General features: G+C 41.5%; 1 protein-coding gene across 1 annotated transcript; it reads right to left on the reverse strand.

Moving 5' to 3' along the window:
• Positions 1 to 95: 95 nt before the first annotated feature.
• On the reverse strand, positions 96 to 21,923 carry LOC126102585 (trypsin-3-like). The gene is made up of 4 exons (XM_049912326.1): positions 21,762 to 21,923; positions 13,505 to 13,621; positions 10,163 to 10,312; positions 96 to 531 (listed from the first exon to the last, which is right to left on the reverse strand). The coding sequence occupies exons 1-4, from the start codon at positions 21,921 to 21,923 to the stop codon at positions 388 to 390; spliced, it is 573 nt and encodes a 190-aa protein (XP_049768283.1). The 3' UTR covers positions 96 to 387.
• Between the last annotated feature and the right edge of the window lie 409 nt (positions 21,924 to 22,332).

Raw genomic sequence — 22,332 nt, forward strand, 5'->3', positions numbered from 1 at the left:
GGAGCCGTCGCACTGCCCACTCAGCTACGGTAATAAATAAATGAAGTAAACCAAATTCATCTGAGAATTTATCAGAATTTCATTTAATTTCCTAAGACAGTACATGCGAAATGAAGTCAAACACAAGATACTTTTCGCCTCCATATAAAATTACTGATTTGTATATTTGAAATACTAATTACAGTGACTTCGAACAATACTTACCATACCACTGTTCTTGTAATGAAAGGTCACAATAAAACGGTAGGGGGAAACAGTCAGATAAAGGACGTGGAAAAAAGCATGCGACTCCTGAAAAATGTGTTAACATATGATAAGCACCCAAAGATGAAAATAACAGGGAGTAGGCCTATAAGTGTGAGTCTTCTAGGTGAAAAGGTGCGTTGCCTATTTCTTGTTCTCCTCGATCCAGTCGACGAAGTGTGAGACCCTGGTGTAGACAGTGGGGTAGCCCTCGAGGGCGCAGCCCTGCTGCCACGACGCCAGCCCCACCACGATGCCGTCCACCAGCATCGGGCTGCCGGAGTCACCCTGCACACAAGGTATAAGAAAACAGATGTATAAACTATACTACGGTAAGAACGAAGAGAAAATGGGCAGTAGGTCGTAACTGCTGAGGGGACTGCTCCACTCTCATACAAAATTCAGATTTTTTTTCAAAGAATATATTAAAGTACTGTATAGATAGAAAATGTCACTTTCATACTCCATTTTACTGTATTTTAGACGTATCGTTTCATTTGTAAGATGATGTAAAGTCTCTAGTTTGGTTTTGGTATTCGATGAGTGTAACGTCAGTTCTCTTTTTACTCGAACTCTCGTACTCTGGATATTCTTCAGACAAAAGTCCTTAATAATAGACATTTCACACCACAAAGGTTCTGAATCCTGTCAATGTGATCTTTGGTCGTCTATAGAATTATCATCACAGACCACAGATAAAATAGACTGCGCACGACGTCATTTTACCAAAACCAACATCTAAGTCATGTGACTCGGTACACGAAGCCGAGTATGTCATTACGCATTTATGGTGAACAATTTATGACACTTTTGTAACAATCATATATTGAGCTTTTTACTGGGTGCAGGAGGAAAGACCTTCACATACGCTCAGATGAGTCTTGTTCTGTATCCTACAGATTACGTAATGTGACGAAAATCTCACTTCTGAAAGTGAATTACTTTAAAATACTTGCAGAGGTATTTCAATAAGTTGAAAGTTAGGATTGATGTTGGTCCTTGGATGTAAAACTTGGTGAATGACTAAGTTTTTGAGACGGTATATCGTTAACATCTAGCACTACACCAGTATAATCAACGTTTTGTAATATATTACGCTACCTATCCTAATATCGTTTCGGTATCAGTACTGAATTAAGGAAAAGTCAGAAAACATATGTGCTTATTTTGTGTAAATACCTGATATTATGCACGTAATAGGATTGGGGAGAAGATGAGTTTGTGGCACAACTTACTAGAAGAAGGGATCGGCTGGCAGGACATGTTCTGAGGCATGAAGGGGTCACCAATTTGGTACTGGAGGGCAGCGTGGAGGGTAAAAATCGTGGAGGGAGACCAAGAGATGAATACACTAAGCAGATTCAGAAGGATGTAGGCTGCAGTAGGTACTGGGAGATGAAGAGGCTTGCACAGGATAGAGTAACAAGGAGAGCTGCATCAAACCAGTCTCAGGACTGAAGACCACAACAACAACATGCACATAAACGATTTTCCTTTCCTACAGAAGCTTACTAAAGTATCTCTCACATACTCTTGTGGAACCATTAGAAAACTAATGCTGCTTTCGAAATTGTTATTTTGTCTTCCACTCCTGTGGATGCGGTGCACTACATGAATTCAGTGCTAAAAAACCTTTTTTACTAAAAGAACAGTCATTCCGTCGCTTGTTAAAAGAATTGTCAATATGGTCTAACTTGACCACATGTAAAAACGATAACCACTGCTTTGTTATCGGAAATTTCAGAGAAATTAGGAAAAAATCTGGACATCTGAGGGTAAGTTCCTGTGGAACTATACTGCTGAGGTCGTCTGTCCCTAGGCTTACACACTACTTAACCTAACTTAAACTAACTTACGCTAAGGACAACACACACACCCATGCCTGAGGAAGGACTCGAACCTCCGACGGGGGGAGCTGCGCAAACCATTGGGAAGGCGCCCTAGATCACGCGGCTAAGCCGCGAGGGGAGAAAGGTTCGCTGAATGTCAAAATCAATGCTTGATTTCAGCTATAAATGAGAGAAACTGTATCTGTCAGCTCCACTTCGCTCATCGTATAATGACGAACTCAGCTTTCTGCGCCGAGTCACGTGACTCATTGTTATATGTTGGTTTCAAGCGTTAACACGACAGAGATACGAACGTGCATGGTCTGTGTTATATATGGTCGACGATTATCATACCCAGTGTAGCATTCGAGAATTTCACAACTATTCCCGCAGAAGAGACCTCATTTTGACAATATCGACGAGCACAGGATTGTCTATCAATTTTCTTTAGCATTCAATTCGAGGCTCTCACAAGTTTTCATGAGCGCGCACCGGAGATTCACAGAAACACGCTATTCTTGGAATGGTTTATTATAATTATCGCTATAATAAAATGCAACGTAATTACTTACAGATGGTTAATGCCTTCACATAAGAGTGCTCTTTTGGGAGTGAGGTGTTATCGTTAATAACTTACAAATTAATAATGAAACACGCTTGTTTTATAATGTGCAGTTTGGCGGTTTAGTGTAAAGGAACCTTGAATATTTATCACAAATACATAACCATTGTCATTAAATTTTTCTGCATTGATTCTGGTCTATAAATGCGATTGTCGAGACCAGGTTAAAGAGAATAACCTTCTCGCACGGCTTGTACTAAGTCACAGATTCACCGCTGCTTTACCACTTCTTTAACGAATTACGTAACAGAGCTATTATTTTTATAAGATGTGAATTTTGTAAAGATTGTTGTAATCGCTAAAAGTCGGTTTCATAATGCACTTTTCAAGAAGTGCTTAACTCTTTTATGACATTCAGTTTCTTTCAACGTCGTCCTACTAAAATTTTACTTTGTAATCGAGTGTCACCACATTGCACTTAGCGAAACACAGTTAACCAAAGCTTAAAGTATGATTTGCTGTTGTGCTCAGTACAGTTGCTTCTGCTTTCACTTAGCCAAGGTTTTCTTTTGCTGGTTTTCTGCTATATTATTTTTACTGCCCCTGTGTGTTTTCATATGTTTACCTGATCAACTACGGCGATTGCCAACAACTGACACAGTGCGCATTTGATCAAAAGGGTAAACTGTTACAAATGATACTGTAAAAGACACTGCACAGGGAGAAGAAAGCGCTCATTGTTAATATCCTGGAAAAATTCGAGATAGTGAGTTTCATAAATCACCTTCACCAACGTGAACTCAGTCGACAGATAGAACTGAGACATCGCAATATCTTAGCTAATTTTGATTGCCTTAACAGTACTCGATAGATCCACATCCCCTGTAATATTGTTACATGTTAGCACTAGTTTTGTTTCTTCTCAAGGTTTGACCCTCACTTTCTAGGCACAGTTATAGTTTACCGTCAACTCCTTAGTGTCATCTGACATTACCTTTTAATTTTGTTGTTATTCTTTGGTCTTCCCTGTTACTATTATTGTTTCATTATTTTGTACGAAATCATCTATAGTGGTTTTTACAGGTTTACTTGGCCTTGACACAGACTGCATTTACAGGGTGGATCTGTCTCTCAACGGACTAACAGGTTTCGCAGTGCCTACGTAATGAGTTGAATCCATTGCCATTTACGTTTCTTATGTTTTTTATATCTTGTTGCCTTCAAGTATCACTGGCTTTCCCTAGGGTGAGTGATAGGGGAGGAGGAAGGCGGCTTTTAGATAGATATCACTGAATTATTTTATATTATTAGCATGTTACATTTCTTATGATGGACAGGTGTTTACTCAGGTATGAAATGCTATAAGGCAATAATATTGTGTCAATTGATAACTAAATAACAACCCATTGTCGACGTTTACTGATACAACGAATTTGGTTTTATAAAGAAGTTACCCAACTGCCCATGTCCGGACACGAGAATGCGGCGTGAGACCACGTGTAGTCCGTGTTGTAACACTACGGTGGCGCGGTGCATGCCTGCACGGAGTAGCTTGCTTGCTGGTTGTTCCTACAGGGTTAGTGCTAACATCGTATTGCTGAGAACTCATACGGTACTGTGAGAGCTCTATCCTGAGTTTTAGTAGGTTTTTTCAACACTGAAGATGTCATTCTTACGTGTACATTTCGTCGTTTTTATCTTCGATCCGATCCGATTGTTGGTTCCATTCCGATTTTATGAGGTTGTTTACGGCAACATGTATAGTTCGATAGTAGGCTCATTTGGCGTATTGCTATTACTTGGACACTTGTTATGTGACTGTTTGTTTGCAATTCCGGTCATTTGGGATTGGAGTAAAATGCAGATTTTTAATAAATATTCTCCCTTTTGGGAAAATGTGCCTATAACTAAGAGACCGGTTGTCGTCCCAAATAAAGAGTCTTGCATAGAGTTTTTAGCGGTTTTCATTCCACAATAACCAAATGAAGAATTACAGTCATTATGAAGAACACAGGACTATGGAACAGAAATAACCACTCTACCCAGAGGACAAGGTGTGCCCATGGCGCAACCTCAAATTTAGAATCACTGTTAGACAATTTTATGTCGGGAAGTTTGAAATATAATTTAATACATCCTATTTTTTTTATGAAAATAGTATATTCTCATAACTTCAGTACAAATTTACTGGACCGGAGTCAGCGGCTATCTTCAGGTTAAAAGGTCCCTGGTTCAATCCCATCGCCGCGGAAACTACACTGAAAATATGATTCCGTCAGATGTTGAACTGAACTATGGCATCTCGTGTTCTGAAGATGGCCAGTGACGGCCGGTCCGTCAGTTTTGTACTAAAATTGTTGTGGTTCTGCTGGAAAACAAATTATCTCCAAACAGTCGATCAAGTGCCACCTCAAAACGACCGAAATGCTTTCTTTCCTACCTCTTATACCAGAATTTTCTGTCATCTACACCACACGAGGCCACCCCTAGTTAGGTTCACAGATACATGAGTAACTCGAAGACTTCTTAAGTAACAGAACACAGTACGTTGTTCTCAACAGCGAATGTTAATCCGAGACTAGGGTATTAGCTAGATTACCACAGGGAAGTGTATCTGTATACTTGAATGATTTGACGGACAGGGTGAGCAGTAATCGACGGCTATTTGCTGATGACGATGTGGTGTACGGGAAATCTCCTCGTTGAGTAGCTGTAGAATGATTCAGGATGACTCAGATAAAATTTCTGCTTAGTGCGATGAATGGCGAGTCACTCTAAAACGAGTTAAGGAAGATGAGTAGGATAACCAAGCCCGTAATGTTAGAATACAGCATTTTTATGTACTGCTTGACACAGTCACGTCAATCAAATATCTAAGTGTAGCGCTGCAAAGCGATTTACAATGGAACGAGCACGCGAAGACCGTAGTAAGGAAGGCGAGTGGTCGGGATCGTTTTATTGGGCGAATTTTACGTAACTGTAGCTAATCTACAAAGGAGGCCCCGCATAGAACACGAGTGTGACCCATTCTTGAGAACTGCTGGAGTGTTTAGGATTCCACCCAATCGGATTCAAAGAAGACATCGAAGTATTTCAGAGGCGTGTTGCTAGATTTGTTACCGGTAGGTCCGATCAACACGTGACTATTACGAAGATGTTTCGTGAACTTAGCTGGGAATACCTGGAGCGAAGACAGTTCTTTTCGCGAAACGCTACTGAGAACATTTAGTGAATCCTAAGGCCGTCAATGTACAGTTCGAATAAGGACCAGGTAGGCAAGAGAAATTAAGGGTCATAGAAGGCATACAAACAGTCGTTTTTCCGTCGCTGTGGTAGCGAGCGGAACACGAAAAGTAAAGACAAGGTTCCTTCCATAGTGTACTTGCGGTGGCTTTCGGAGTATGCCTGCAGATCCGCTACCGGCTTCAGCCTATGAGAGGAAATGGACGAGGATCTCCGGGGAGTGGTACAGCCACTTGTGTGGTGCGTTTAGAACGTAGCCATCTGGGTAGTCCGTAGTGTACAATTTTCTACAACCTCTGGTAATGGGCAAGACGTCTTGAGCAGATAAGCTGAAGTTGCATACATATACATTTCAAAATATATAAGCTGTGCGTTCTTTTGAAGATTTTGGAATTCATTTAGAGTCCCAGTTCCTTCTCAGTCGATTAGGATGAGTCCACTGTGTTTAAAGGAAAATTCTGGTCTTCTACTTAGAGTAAATGGCCGGTCTTGAGAGGTATGTTGCGTCATTTTCTCTGTCACAGGACACTTGAGGCATCAATAACAAATCACACACACACACACACACACACACACACACACACACACACACACACACACAAACCCGCACACACTCACTAGATATAATCGAGTAGCTTAAAAGTAAATTTAGGAACTCTAGATTTGATGAGTAAATGGAAGATGTACTCATATATGCATTTGAATATAATGAACATGCAAAATTTGAATAAATGAAGCTAAGGTCAACAACAGCAAAAATTTTCATAATTTATATTTGTATATGAACGGACCAGTAACAGTATGAAATAATTTACGGTACTAAGTACAGTACATTGAACGCCGTATCCAGTAACCACAATTTTAATACTGTTATTTCCGACTACATGATATAGCTTTCCGTTAACACAAAGTGCGCTGTGCCATTGCTAAATCTTTACAGCCTAACATGGAGAAATGTTTGCCATTCATCTGATACATAAATCAGTGAAAGATAATAGTCTCGCATAAATGCTTGAGACAACAGATTTTTGAATCTCTTTAACCATTAGGAGAGTACGTTAGTATCCTCGCAAATCGGAGAAAAAATGGTATCCTTCGATTTAGGAGCGATTTCCAATTAACTACCAACTTACTAAACGGTCAAATCAAGTACGAGTTGGGAACCCAAGAGAAGTAGCAGCAATGAAATGTAATTTCCCGTGTTGAGAAGGTAGGGACTGTATCAGAAAACGACATAGTGTGCATAATTAATCTCCCTGGGGCGATTAAAAGAATGTGTCGCATCAGGTCTCGAAACCGGATTCCTGTGCCGTACTTCTCGGGTAACGCTCTCTCCAGTTAAATATGGCCGGGCTCGTTTCATGCTCACCAAACACCTTCAGATGACATGTATTTCATCCTGATGTCTTAAGTATGAATTCCAGCAACCAAAATCGTCCGACCAGTTCGTACGACCTCGTGCTCGCATAGCTAGAAAACGAACAAAAATATTCAATTTTGATCTAATTTCTACTGCTGAAGAGCTAAGTTATTCTCTGATAACTGTATTTCCCAGTTTGTGTTCGTTTCTTTTGTTTTTGCTTTTTTCTATTTTAGACCCAATGTTATATTAGCATAATTTATTTGTTATTAACAGGAATTTTATAGTTCCTTTCATACAGATGAGTCTTCTCTTACGTTCTTAAGATGCGTTGTACAGTGATAAACCCCTTGAACAAAAATGCATTGCAGAATTTCTCATTCTGGAAACATCGCCCAGGCTGTGGCAAGGCCATGTCTCCGCAATATCCTTTCTTCTAGGAATGTTAGTTTTGAAATCGCAGGAGAGCTTCTGTGAAGTTTGGAATGTAGGAGACGAGGTGCTGGCAGAATTGACGCTGTGTGGAAGGGTCGTGAGTTGTGCTTGGGAAGCTTAGATGGTAGAGCACTTGCCCGCGAAAGGCAAAGGTCCCGTGTTCAGATCTCGGTCCAGTACACATTTTTAATCCACCAGGAAGTTTCATATCATCGCATACTCCGCTGATGAGTGAAAATCTCATTCTTGATCCTGTAAGTGTCTTTTTCTTTTTTGCTACTCTTCTTTCTTTCACCTGTTGCCTCACATTCTTCCGAGAACCATGGATTTTGCTTCCTTTTCCTTTAACCGCACACTTCTACTGCTGCGTCTTCCTCATTAGTTTTTACCATTTCAGTGTAGAGGTTGTCTTCCATTGTTTGAACCTCAAACACGTTTTGAGGCTCAATGACAAATTCGCATGCCTTTTCATTATCTTTCAATTTTTCCGCGTCAATAGTCCATTCTTTCATATAATTCCCTCCCATTGGTTTTTCTATAGTCATTCGTTACCGTGCGTCTGCCATGACTAGGTAGTAGTGTGTGCCTGCCTCTTATGGTTTTCTCCTTCATTTCGCTGGTTTTGTGTCTTTGATCTACCAGAACGTGGTATATTTGGTATTTTTGTTCTACTACCTGGTGATATCCAATCTGCCTTCTGAATGTTTCTTCCAAAGAAAGTGTGTGCTCATAATCCTTAGGTTGGCTGCGTCTGCAGCGAAGAAATCTCACTCCATTATCATTACTTTCAGCGTGCAAGCTTTCTGTCTCTGCTACTCCCTTCCACGTGATTGCTTTACCGACTTCATTGTTGGCGTTTCAAGGAATGAGTTTCGCATCACATCCTTGTGCCTTACTGATTACCTCTTCCAAATATTTCATGGAAATTATTTCCTTTCATCCACTGCTATCTCAGGCTGGGCACTTAGGGTAGTTGTTGTTATACAGGGTGACCATTAATAAAACCGACAAACTGCATTCCTGACGGGAAATGGAGGGGAAAAAAAATTCTATGAACATGTGTCGTTGCCATGGTAGATGGCGCTCACGAGTGAAAGTTCCCCTGACCACGTTCCGTATGTTCCTTGTCTGTTGCAGGCTGTGAGACTGACGTGGCGTACTGTAAGCAGCGTACTGGTTCGGTATTCATGTCGGAAAGAAACCGAGATGGTGTTTATGTATGGCCAAGCAAATGGAAACGATTGAGAGGTATCACGGCTGTACCAAAATGAGTACCGTCATACACAGCAACCACATCACACAACATTTTAACCCCTGTTTGAGTGGTTGTATGATCGTGGGTCCTATCAGATAGACAAACGTGCAGGCAGGCGGCGGATCTGGAGGACCGAGCTCTGAAGGATATTGAGACACCTCAACATCATCTTCCCTGGACGTTGGATAGGTCGCGGAGACCCGTAGTACGGCCTTCACCTGAATTTTTACCTCTGGAGGCATCTGGAAAGCGTAGTGTATGCTGAACCAGTTTCCTATGTGTAGGCTCTTCAACAGAGTATTCACTACGCCTCTGATAGAGGCCTAACGTGTGAAAGAATGCGGCAATCCACGATGCGATGAGTGAAACCGTACATTGCATCCCATGGGGACCAGTTTGAACATCTGTTGTGACGTGGATGCAATGCTGCTCTGTACTGCGTTCCAGGCCGATTTGTAGTCGTTGCACGCACACTGTTCATTTCCAGACTCGTATTCATAGGACATTTTTTCTTCCATTTCCGGTCAGGAATCCGTCCCTGCAGTTTGTCGTTTTAATCAATGTTAGTTCTGCATTTACGAATCTATGTCTTAGTCTTACAAGAACTGTCCTGTTACCACTTGACTAAAAATCAGTTACTGCCGCTGCTGTTCTTTTACCGACAGTGAAACCTCCTCCATTAGCAATTTTTCATCTTCCTGTCCACTGTAGTGTCATATGGATTCGTCTGTTTCCGGCGTTCCTGTCCTTGGGTATCTTGTTCCTTGAAGTGCGAGTAGATCCATTCTATATCTGTCGAGTTATTCTGGAAGAATATTATGAGCCCATGGTACGTCAAAGTTCTTATGTTCCATGTTCCAAAAAGTCGATCCTTGTTCGTAATGCATTTTCGATGTTCCTTTTTTCCATTTTCACCCGAGGTACTTTCCTGACGTTTCGTAGCGGTTTCCCTTTCGTGAGACGCGTTGTTAGTCAAGTGCCCGACTCCCAACATAGAGGACAAGTCCAGTTACTTTTTCAGCGAGATATTTTGTTTTCCCCCTACCCTCCGACACTGCTGGCGGCAGAGCCGGCATGCTGTGAAAACAAAATTCTTTGACGACAAACCGTTGTTCTTCCCAAAAATAATGGTTTTTCTGTGCAAAGGAATCTCTATTGTTTTGCAAACTTACGTTTAAACATGTAAGCGTGATGCTTGTTGCAGATAAGTGTGTCCCCCAGCAGGAGGTACTTACGTTGCAGGCGCCCTTGTCCGGCAGTGGCACCTCCGAGCAGATCTGGCTGTCGTGAATCGTGTAGTTGTAGGCGTACACGTCGAAGCACTCCTGCTGGTCCACGATGGCCGTGTCCACCTTCTGCAGCATATCGGGTAGGTCTCCGTTTTGCTGTAAACAATTCATATGTTGTACAACCGCTGCTGTAGCAGCACGTCTATAGGTTAGCTAGTGCATGCAGTGAGTCTTGTGACACATTCAGCGTCAGAGGTCTATCTGTCTATTAAATTCTCAAAACAGAAAGCGTGATAGCTACAGATCGGAGTGAATTAATGAAAATGAGTCTGTACTGCACTACTTGTGATAAATGTTTGACTATATCTGTCAAACGGTAGCTAAGCCTAAGGGCTGGTTAAAGGATCTTACCTGTCTGTTTGACTCCATACTTAAAAGGTTTGGTACATACACTTTCAGAGGTTCGAATTGATATTTTTATGGGTGTGACACGCGCAGAACTGAGGAAGTGAAGAAATACGTGTCTAATTGAGTCTTCGACGTATCTAACGAAAGCTGATCGCACTTTTTAACGGAGAATGAAACATAATACGTTTGTATGGAGTAATGAGGAGAAACTGATTTTCATGTCAGTTTGTTGGTGAAACGCACAACTGTTACATATTAACAACACGCAGTTGATAAAGTGCGTTATCTCGCGCCCTAACAAATGATGGCACAGAAGTCATCCATCAATGTTTATAATGAATACATTTTTTAGCATCTTAGAGATTAATTAAACTCAGATATCAGCCTAAACCCGAATAATGCTCATTTGTCACACATATAAAGCAAATCAATGAACACTAATTGTGCCAGTGCTGCAGCATAGTTTCTCTTTATCTGATGCCTTTGTACAATACCGCTCTGAGCTAACACTCTCCCAACACCCCCTGCTCCCCTATTGTAATATTATCTTTTGAAACATTTAAACAAGTTTATGGTTAATAGCAAACAATTGGAGATCATCAAGTGACTCACTGAAGATTTGATCTGTCATCCATTACAATTTGGTAGGCGGTTTTCTTTCTTTGTCAAGTTTACCTTCGTCTTGCTGAAAGGTAACACTGAAGCAGCAGGCATGACAGTAGAAAAATTAGTACTTTATCTACTACAGTGACTTGTGATCTACAAAAAAATGTCACAAATTTATAGAATATTTCGTCTGCTTTAAAATACTTCTCCAAACTCATAGCGGGGATGTCACAACAACTCGTTACGAAGAAACGAACAGTCTTCGTTGCAGGGTTGAAATTATTATTTATTTATCAGTCATCTTCAGATTGGCTGTACAAAAATACAGCCCATATTTTATTGGAAGTAACATGACCTCATTTTGCAAAACTGGACTGATTGGCATGAAATTGCAGCACGACTTACTCATATTAGATGGTGTTATTCACATGAGATATCAAGCATACAAAACGCTCCAGAAAATAACTGCGCCAATCAAAATTTTGGAAACATTGCGCGATATCCTATAAACAAATAGGATGGAATGTAGCCACAAAATACTCAAACTCGATAACCAACACAAAAATATATATTGTACACCATGAGAAAATAAAATACATGAGATTGGCCTGTTGAGGCAAGCATTGTTGTGCAAGACGTGATCAGGCCAGTACACACTGATAAGCCGAAACATTATAACTGCATGCTTAATAGATTGTTTGTCAGTCTTTGGATCGAAATACATCACAGATTCTGCGTGTCAGCAGTCCGAAACTTTGTTCGTATGTTTGTGGAGGTATGTGGCGTATATGTCTGCGTAAAAGTCATGAAATTCGCGTAAATAACGGGCCGCTTAATTGGGTAAGCAGTAATGGCACCCGATAGTGACACAGATGGGTACCATTGGATTTACATCAGGCGAATTTGGTCGCCGAGACATCAAAGAGAGTTCCCTATGAAGCTCGACAAATCACTATAGCGCGGTTCTGGCTCCGACACACGGACAGTTATACCGCTAAAAGATGGCATCGCTGTCAGAGAAGATATCAAGGATGAAGGGATGCAGGTGGTTCGCAGCTGTCAGCGTGTTCGATTACTACCACAGGTCCTATGCAAGAGTAGGAGAATGTCTCTCATAGCATAAAACTGCTCCCACCAGCGTGTCTCCGTGGCACTCTGCACGTTTCGTGCAGCCGTTCACCTCGATGACAGCTTTGTAGAGATGAACATCGACTTAGTGTAGTAAAACTGTGATTTGCCTGAAGAGGCGACACGTTTTCATTGATCGACGGTCGAATTCCCGATGGTCCCGTGCCCACTGCAATAATAATTGACGATATAGTCGAGTCAACATCGAACGCGTAGGGTTGGTCTGCTGCGAGCTCCATGTTCAACAGTCTGCGGTGAACGCTGTGCTCTGAAGCACTTACGCGTGCACTAGCACAGTGTGGTCTTTCGGCAGATATGCCACAGATCAGCATCTGTCCTACTTTACAGAGCAGACAAGCCTCCGAACCCCACATTCTTTGAAGAGTCGTGGACGTATAACCATTTGGTGCCTAGTGGTAGTTTCACGGACCTTCTACCTGCTCCTGTAACAACATGTGAACATTCGACCAGCTTCGCTGTTTCCGAGATACTCATCGACAGGCTCTGAGTAATAATAATTTATCCTTCGTGAGAGTCGCTTATCTGAATGGATTTCCTCATTTGTAGCCCATATCTTCGCCATGGTGAGCTCCCGACTATGTCTGCTCCGCTTACATACTTTTGTTACCAAATCACGTGCAAGCAACGCCACCAGACGACACCAAACGTCATGGTGGGCAGTGATCATAATATTATCACTTATCAGTATACACCTATCATCATGTAGATATTTTGGAGATGTAGTTGCTCATGCTTGGTGTATGCAAATAGTACCGGGGACGGGAACACACACAAGTGTGCCCCAAGTGTCTGCAGGGACACAGCAGATGCCGTAATTGAGTTGTGAGTTAAGAAGTATTATTTAACTGCCAAATATAGGCAAGGGTTAAATAGCAAACATAAGAGGTATTGCAAGTCATGTATAAAACTAATTTGAAACTAATCACATCAAAAATTATTGGTAAACTATTTACAGATGAGGCCAAAACAAAGATCTAAAGTAACAAATAAACCCGCGTGCTGAGTGGAGAGACATGAAAACGAACGAAGGACACCCTACTGGTAATAACAATCGTCAGCGATGGATGCAAAAGGTAACTAAATCACTGATTGCATTGAAAGCAGCTCTCGGTACTTGGCAGTGCAGATAACGTCCTTATCATCAGGATCCCCGACATGCAGCACCTGGTGTGTTCCAGTCCTTACCCAGAGCCGACCCCAGCCGATGATGACGGCGGGAGTGCCGGCAGGTGTGTCCTGCCACTGCTCCGGCAGCCTGGCAGCCGCCACGGTCACGTTGTCGATCAGCAGCGCGGGCTCCACCTGTGGACACACGACGGCGTTCAGCTCACAAGTGATGCAACCACTTCATTTATTTTACTGAGTGACTTTCTCATCGTCTCAGGGAAATTCACAATGAATGGGTAGCGAACTGAAAAATGTAAGCACTCACCTGAGGACGTGAAGGGACGGTGATTTGTGTGTAAACATCGTACCGATGACAAGGTGATTAGAGAGCGGTCTCAGAAAATATTGAGACAAGACTAAAGCTTTCTGTTTAATTGACAGTTGTGCCCTTGAATTTTTTTCCTGTATTATTTGCCTCTGAGTGTTTTGCTGTAAAAGGTACACCTTCACACTTTACGTTCTTCATGTATGAATTTTATAGCCTCTGCTTGAGAGAGGAAATAAGGAAGAGCAAAGTCCCAAAATGCTAAAATTAAATGTAGAGGAAGACTGAGATATATCCAACAGAGTAAGTATACTACAGGTGACACTCTGAGGTGAAGAGGTTGGGACGGTAGAGGATGTCAGAAGACTGACACGAAAAAGTTATGATATATAGATATACAAACAAGCGAGGGCACTGGAGGATAGATATGAGTTAATCTCTTAATCATATTTCATTATGGCTCTCGTTTCTTTTGTACTTTACGGGAAATTAAAATCATTGTGCTCCTCATATTCGTGACATGGTCATACTAGTCTGGTTTCATGCGTGTCGCCACTAATTCCTCTCCTCTAAGACGCTGCAGTCATGGACTGTGCGGCTGGTCCCGGCGGAGGTTCGAGTCCTCCCTCAGGCATGGTTGTTTGTGATTGTCCTTAGGATGATTTAGATTAAGTAGTGTGTAAGCTTAGGGACTGATGACCTTAGCAGTTAAGTCCCATAAGATTTCACACACATTTTTTAAATTCCTCTCCTGTGACACCCTCATCTCAGAGTAGCACTTACCTACTTACCTACGTACTACATCATTTGCTGAGTGTATTCCGGTATCTGTCATCCTCTACAGTTTCTACCCTCCACAGCTCACTCAAGTACCATGGAAGTTATTCCCTCTTAACAGATGTCCTGTCATTCTGTCCCTTCATCTTGTTTGTGTTTTCCATATATTATTCTTCTCTCCGAGCCGGCCTTTGTGACCGAGAGGTTCTAGGCGCTTCATTCCGGAACCGCGCTGCTGCTACAGTCGCAGGTTCGAATCCTGCCTTGGGTATGGATGTGTGTCATGTCCTTAGGTTAGTTAGGTTTCAGAAATTCTACGTCTAGGGGACTGATGACCTCAGATGTCAAGTCCCATAGTGTTTAGAGCCATTTGAACCACCTTCTCTCCGATTCTGCGCAGAGCTTCCTCGTTCCTTACCTCATCAGTGTATCTAGTTTTCAACATTCGTCTGTAGAACCAGATCACAAATGCTTCTATTCTAGTTTTCTCACTGTCTTTCGCTACCATGCAATGCTGGGCTCCAAACAGAAATTTCACAGAAATTTCTTCCTCAGATTATTGACTATGTTTGATACTAGTAGACTTCTCTTGGCCGGGAATGCCATTTTTGCAGTGATAGTCTGCTTTTGATGTCCTCCTTGCTCCATCCGTCAAGAGTTATTTTACTGCCAGGGTAGCAGAATGGACACTGTTATCCATTAAATGTTAGTCCGTTTTAAGATCACATCAGATTTCCTACATCATTTTGATAAAGAACTGAATTGTTTTACAAGCTATGTAGGTTAAATAGCAACTGTAATCAGATCTAATACAAAACGCGATTCACTTTATTTCAAAGTGGTCAGGTGTTTGGTTTCCTACATCTTCGTTGATTTTCTTCTACGCACATGTAATATATTACAGCACATACTACTTACACTAGCACTAAATCTGGTCACGTTTTTCAGTGTGAAGAACCTCTGTCATCTCGCCATTATGTGCACCTTTTTAATGTGTCAAGAATGACGTAGAAAGAAAACCTGACCACTGAAGATTCCATGGAATAAAGTGAAACGCGTTTTGTCTTAGTCAGACTTTATTACAGTCGCAAAAGACGATGTTTAACGTATATAACTTGTATAACTGTGACTGCGGAAAAAAGAAGACTCAAAGCAACTACGAGAACTACTTTTTGGTGTAATAGATTAAAAGTTTAGAGGGACCGAGGTAAACACTCGTTGAAATTTCTACCAAGCGAACATGACAAAACCAGGGACACGACAGAAAGGATTATATTGTTTATGAACACGAACGACGAACTTGGTGGTTCTTCTCGAATACCTGCTACTCCACTAACGGTGTACCACGCATGTAGAACGCTTGAAAAATAAGCTGGAATTTTCATGTAGGGATTAATTATCACCCATGTAGCAATTTTCTCAAATAATTTATGAAATATATAGCGGATAGGCCACATAAATTGAAACCAAAATCTCTAAAGGTCTATAAACTGATAGACATAAAAGCTTGAAATCCATATAATGATATCACTGCAGAGACTGAAACGTCCCCTTAGAAAACTCAATGAATTACTATGCAGATAAACCTCTTACATTATTTTATTTTCAAACAGCTGAGCAAAACTGAACATACTCCGCTATGGCCCATTACCTGTCTGCATGCCAAGAGTGAGCACTGTCTTTCCGTTGGAAGGACAACAATACTTCTTCAAGACTGCATGGAAATCCACTACTTCCGTGTGCATTTTCTTTTACTGCTCAGACTTTGAGGAAAAAACACTGCAATTTTACTGTGATGAATGAACAGGACTGTCTTTATGGTCTGTGAGAAAATTTTAGCTTTTGACCAACATTGTACCAATAAGTGTGTGCCTTTGATATCTTTGTTATTGTAATTATGAAATTTTTTTTCAAATCTGTATTGACATGGCTCAAAACTATTTGTAAAATTTTTTGTGGGGAGCATTGGGGCTATGTAAGTAGGCTGTTTAGGTTTTTATGTTGGTAACGTCACCTAGCGCTCTGTATGAAAATCACTGGCTGTGCTGTGTGCAGTCTGTGGCTGGTGGGCATTGTTGAAACAGTCGCTATTGTAGTGTTGGGCAGTTGGCTGTTAACAGCGCGTAGCGTTGCGCAGTTGGAGGTGAGCCGCCCGCAGTGGTGGATGTGGGGAGTGAAATGGCGGAGTTTAGAGAGAGGATGATCTGGACGTGTGTCCATCAGAGACAGTAAATTTGTAAGACTGGATGTAATGAACTGCTATATATATATTGTGATTTTTGAACACTATTAAGGTAAATACATTGTTTGTTCTCTATCATAATCTTTCATTGCCTATCAGTAGTTAGTGCCTTCAGTAGTTTGAATCTTTAACGAAGATTTTTGTGAGGTAAGTGATTTGTGAAAGGTATAGGTTAATGTTAGTCAGGGCCATTATTTGTAGGGATTATTGAAAGTCAGATTGCGTTGCGCTAAAAATATTGTGTGTCAATTTAGTGTTGATCAGAATAGGTAAAGAGCGAAATGTCTGAGCACGTTCAGTTTTGCTCAGCTGTTTGAAAATCAGATAATGTAAGAGGTTTATCTGCATAGTAATTCATTGAGTTTTCTAAGGGGACGTTTCAAGACTAGTGAAGCAGAAGTCATAACTGCCCCACGGTGCCCGATACTGCATTGCCACGCAGGCCCTCCGCTGAGACTGTAAAGCTCCGCGCGCTCGCTGCGGCAAGAGACAGTAGTCTAGATGGCTCGAGGCCAACATTTAGCCTATGAATGGCGATGCCTTGTAATTAGAACGCTGGATGCGGTACAAAACCAGGTCGACGTTTAAACACGACTCGTCCTCATATGCCCTGTAAACGGTGGGTTCCGCCGTAGTTCATCGACCTAGTTGCAGAGGACACTGACAATTTACAATAAGGGACGGCAGCGAGCGTTGGATTCACGCGAGTGTAGGGACTAGTTGTTGTTGTTGCGAGAGGCTTTATCGGAACGCCACAGCTCAAACATATCGACAATCAGTGTGCTCCAGCAGACGTTTTGTATTTGAACTTAACCAGCGTCATAGGGCGAGCGTTGGCAAGAAGTCAAGGAATATTGCATTAGGACCACGAATAGCGACGGCCACACTTATCTGTGGATACAGCCGCGTCTATTTCATGATTCTACAGGCGCGTTGATAGACACTGATGACGGAATATTGAAACGTGTTTGTTTGCCAGAAAGAGGGCTGTGTGGAGGCGTTATGAACTCCGTGTACAAAATCGTGGGACGACAGTAGTACGGTGAGAAACTCGGACAAGAAGACAATAGTAACTCATCAGATTAAACACGTCTTGCGCTTCAGTGGAGTAATGGCGCATCCAAAATATAGAGTGATATTCAAGAACCTGGACCATGACCTGTATGCACCCTCTTGGAATGGTAGCATCCTCCTCTTTGCAGAACGTGAAGAATGTATGCAAGAATAAGTAACAACATCTGGGATATAATTGTATTATCTTCTTGGATGCAGCTGCACAGTAGCTGTGAATCTTTTATCTAAAAAGGTCGGAAGTTTTGTTCGTATAACATAGTAATAATATATAAAATCTGTCAACAATAAATAACGTACCTGTAATTGGAGCTGATGGTCCTTAGTCCTGGTAAACCACAGATAGATAGTTTTCAGAAAATCTTTTCTCATTTTTCTTTGCTTCATCTTCGAACATGCATGATGCACTTATTCAAATGATTTTCACTTTCCCTTAACTAAGGCATGCTTCTGTAATGCTGTATTAGCCACTAACAAATCGTACGTTTTGTTCCACGTTCAATCTATTTTTTCTTGACAATTATTTCACATCGGATACGTAGTCGACAATTGTCAGTTGTACGAGTCCGTGAAGAATAATGTCTGTTAAGTATCCTAGTGCAATACTACTCACTGCTGTTTTGCCCTAGTGGCTGCGGGATCCAGTCTCCGCTATAACAACAGTAACAATCCATTACGATGGGTGCTGACATTCTTCATGAAGCTCCTTCTAGCATGAGAATACTCCCAGTTGTGCGCAGCATTTTCTCTCCTAGACTAACAAAGAGCGGATGTTGAAGCTGATGACGTAAGTGAACTTGAGTACGAATAGTTACAAGACATCTAAGCTCTTAAGATCCCGCAGCAACAGTCCTTCCCAAACGAATTCACATTTTAATGTGAAGGCTAACAAAATGGTTCGGCACTTCCACTGAAATGGAAGTCAACCATGATTATCAATGTAGGGAAGTAAACTGTTATCAAGCAATCATGGTCACCCGCTGAAACTTTACAGGTGAGCTGAGAGAGGGAGGGGGGAGGGGAAGGCAGACGCAAGGGAGTTGGTCAGTCTGGAGACATGCCGTAGGAACTAAGTTTAATAGGTGACACAGAAAGTTGCTATATGGCAGAAAATTAGTGATCTACTAAGTATTTGTACATGGATAAAGCCTGTACTTCACAATCCATGTGAGGGACGGGGAGGGGGGAGGGGGGAGAGGGGATGGCAACGTCACTCTTACCCTCCCTTGCGGACTCCTATGCAAGCAACGCACCCACGAAAACCACTACGCATCTCACCGTTTTATTGTAGTAGAAGTAGAACTTACTTTATTAAGTGGAAAAAAGATGAAAGCAACAGCCATCGATTACATAAGAATAGAGCAGATCTAGATCTTCGGCCTTGTTCCAAAGACATGATTTCTGTAGTTCATGGACAGTTGTGTCAGGTCGTGAAGAGTATGAAAATTCTCTAGGAAAGCTTGAGGTCATCACCAATGTGTAACTAGGCAAATAGAATGATTCAACAAGTTACAGACCTATCTCTCTGACATGTTTTGTCTACAAAGCACAGGAGAGGTTGCTTCTGCAGAAGTTTGTGAGGTCAACACGATCGACGCGACAAAAAGTGCCTGCGTGAGGCACGACAACGCGCGGTTACGCGTTTCCAGACTCGACAACGAGTTTTACGGTAGTCTACTTTTGAGAGCGTGCCAGCGCGGTAGTCGTTAGGAGTCTACAGACTTGGTCGGGCGAGAACACTCTGTTGAGGAAGTAACCGAAACAAAGCCAAGCAGTGTACAGGATTTTATGGTCCCATGTCTAAAGAATTAATTGAAATGGAAATGAAGTCCCATGCTTCTTTACAGAGCGTAGGGGAACGATGCGGGAGACCCGCACCGCCTTACTAGGCAAGGTCCTAATTGAGGTGGTTTGCCGTTGCCTTCCTCCGACCGTAATGGGGATGAATGATGATGATGAAGACGACACAACACCCAGTCATCTCGAGGCAGGAAAAATCTCTGACCCGCCGGGAATCGAACCCGGGACCCCGTGCTCGGGAAGCGAGAACGCTACCGCGAGACCACGAGGACGGACCAAAGAATTAATTAGCAAGCGGGAAATGTCGTCCAAGACTGAAGTATTCATGAATGTTGATGTTCTATTCGAATTTATAGCATGTTTTTGATACTATAAACCAATAACAGCTATCGATAATGGATCATGAAGTAATAATAATTGTGATACAATACAACATCGATAAGAAGAAGATTAGTTATCTATGCTGTGAGCAAGAGAGGGAACAGAGAAGCTGGTGATGAAGACTGGTCAAGTTTATCTCGAAAACTGAGGTATCAGAAGAATGGTGAAATAGGACTAATATGAACTGGCGTAACATCGACGCTAACATATACAAAACAATTTTCTTTAACTGTATACAAAACATTATTATGTGAATATGCCTAACATTTCTGTCGTTGGCAAAACGTGCCTGAAACGGTAATGTTTTATAAAAATTAGCAATCATGGTAATAAACTCCTGAAAGAGTAGTCATGTACAGAGGTCATCTCCCTCAATTTCCAGTGGTTTCTACACCGTAAAGAGAATTGTTATAAGATGATTAAAACGTTGGATTATATTTTACAGTGTGTATTTTGTTTTACAGAATGACAAATATATTGAAACTGACATTGTTTATAATATAGAAAAGCTGAAAACGCAGAGTTACAGAAACACGTTCTGCCATAGACCTGACAATAGACCACAGTGGCCTAATATTGTCTAGAGAAAACGACATCATGTTTATATGTTTTCTAATTGTTCCTGCAAAATCTTAGCTCCATCACCTCATTGTCCGTAATTTGTTACTTATTCCTGGCAGAAGGAATGAGTAATACTACTACTACTACTACTACTACTACTACTACTACTACTAATAATAATAATAATAATAATAATAATCGTGTGGCTTGATTACTGAGAGTTTCTGATGATGGATGTTCAGTTGCAGTTGCAAACTTTTTGTTGAACACAGATTCAGCGAAATAGGAGCCACCCTTATGTAGACGATAATTTTACCATACTGAACACCGAATCCTTAAAGAGAATGCAAATACTGAATACCAACAGACAGAAAAGAACAGTGAATGCCAATTTTCCAGAGAACTGGACATAAACTACTCCGTCTTTAACAGTTTCTCTAATAACCAGCAGTTCCTCTTTCTCTTACATTCTTGGATGAGACACTTTTATCCAAACTTTATTGTTCTGAGTGTGAGTTCCTTAAGGAAAACACACATATCCATACCAGAAATAGAGGAAGATAATACATACTGTGGTTGCAGAGTATTACAGACAGAGAGAAAGAAGAGGTACGGCGCTAGTGTCACGAGTCAGTTCATTGCAGTATGCTTTCAGTGCAAATTTATTGAGTTTTTCCTTGTGTTTAAAGCTGATAATATTCTAAAAAATGGTTGAAATGGCTCTGAGCACTATGGAGCTTAAAATCTGAGGTCATCAGTCCCCTAAACCTTAGAACTACTTAAACCTAACTAACCTAAGGATATCACACACATCTATGCCCGAGGCAGTACTCGAACCTGCGACCGTAGCAGAAGAGCGGTTCCGGACTGAAGCGCCTAGAACCGCTCGGCCACAGTGGCTGGCGATAATATTCTAATCTCCACCATTTTTAGAATTCATAAGCTCGCCCTATAGTATTACAGGTAGCAAAAAATTTTCCTAGAATCCGTATCATCACTACCTGTGTCATAAAAACATTGTCCTACTCAAAAGGCGTTTAGATCTAAACATATATCTGTTGACAGACTCTTAAATGTATTGGCCTAAGACGATGGGAGGGCTCAGCAAAATGAAAACCAAATGAGTACGAAAACCCATGTGTGGGAGATCAAGCGGCTGCCTAGCCAGCCAGACGTACCCTTATGAGAGCGACGTCGTTGACCCAGGAGTCCTCGGGTCTGTACCGGCTGTGCACCACCACCTTGTTCGCCCGGTGCCGCGTGCCGCCAGAGGATATGTTGACGGTGCCGGCTAGGACTGACAGATTTATGGGCTTAGCGACTGAGTATAGTTTTTCCATTTCTTGAAGCTAGGAGAGCTGCAAAATACATGAAACACCCATTATACAGAATATGGTAACTGCATGTCTTTTAGCGGTCTGCAAGAATCTTATTCATAATACTCCATATATTCTATAGCGTGAATTTATGGCAGATGTTTGAATTCATATGGTTCGTAATGGAAATAGCTATTGAAAATTTCAGTCGAATTTCTTCAATTATATTGGTCAATATTTGTCACAGCAGATGGATATGTAAAAGATAACACTTCCGTAGCCTCAACATTTCCCAGATCTCAATCATTTGCATAATTGTATGTGGGCTCACGGAAAAGAAGACATTGAAATGCAACGATGCTTCATTTTAATGTCAGAGAGGTGCGCGTAACCATTAGACATTACTGTCGCAATGTGGAAGGCAAAGTTTAGA

Source organism: Schistocerca cancellata, chromosome 1 (genome assembly GCF_023864275.1).
Source record: "Schistocerca cancellata isolate TAMUIC-IGC-003103 chromosome 1, iqSchCanc2.1, whole genome shotgun sequence".
Taxonomy (NCBI): Eukaryota; Metazoa; Arthropoda; class Insecta; order Orthoptera; family Acrididae; genus Schistocerca; species Schistocerca cancellata.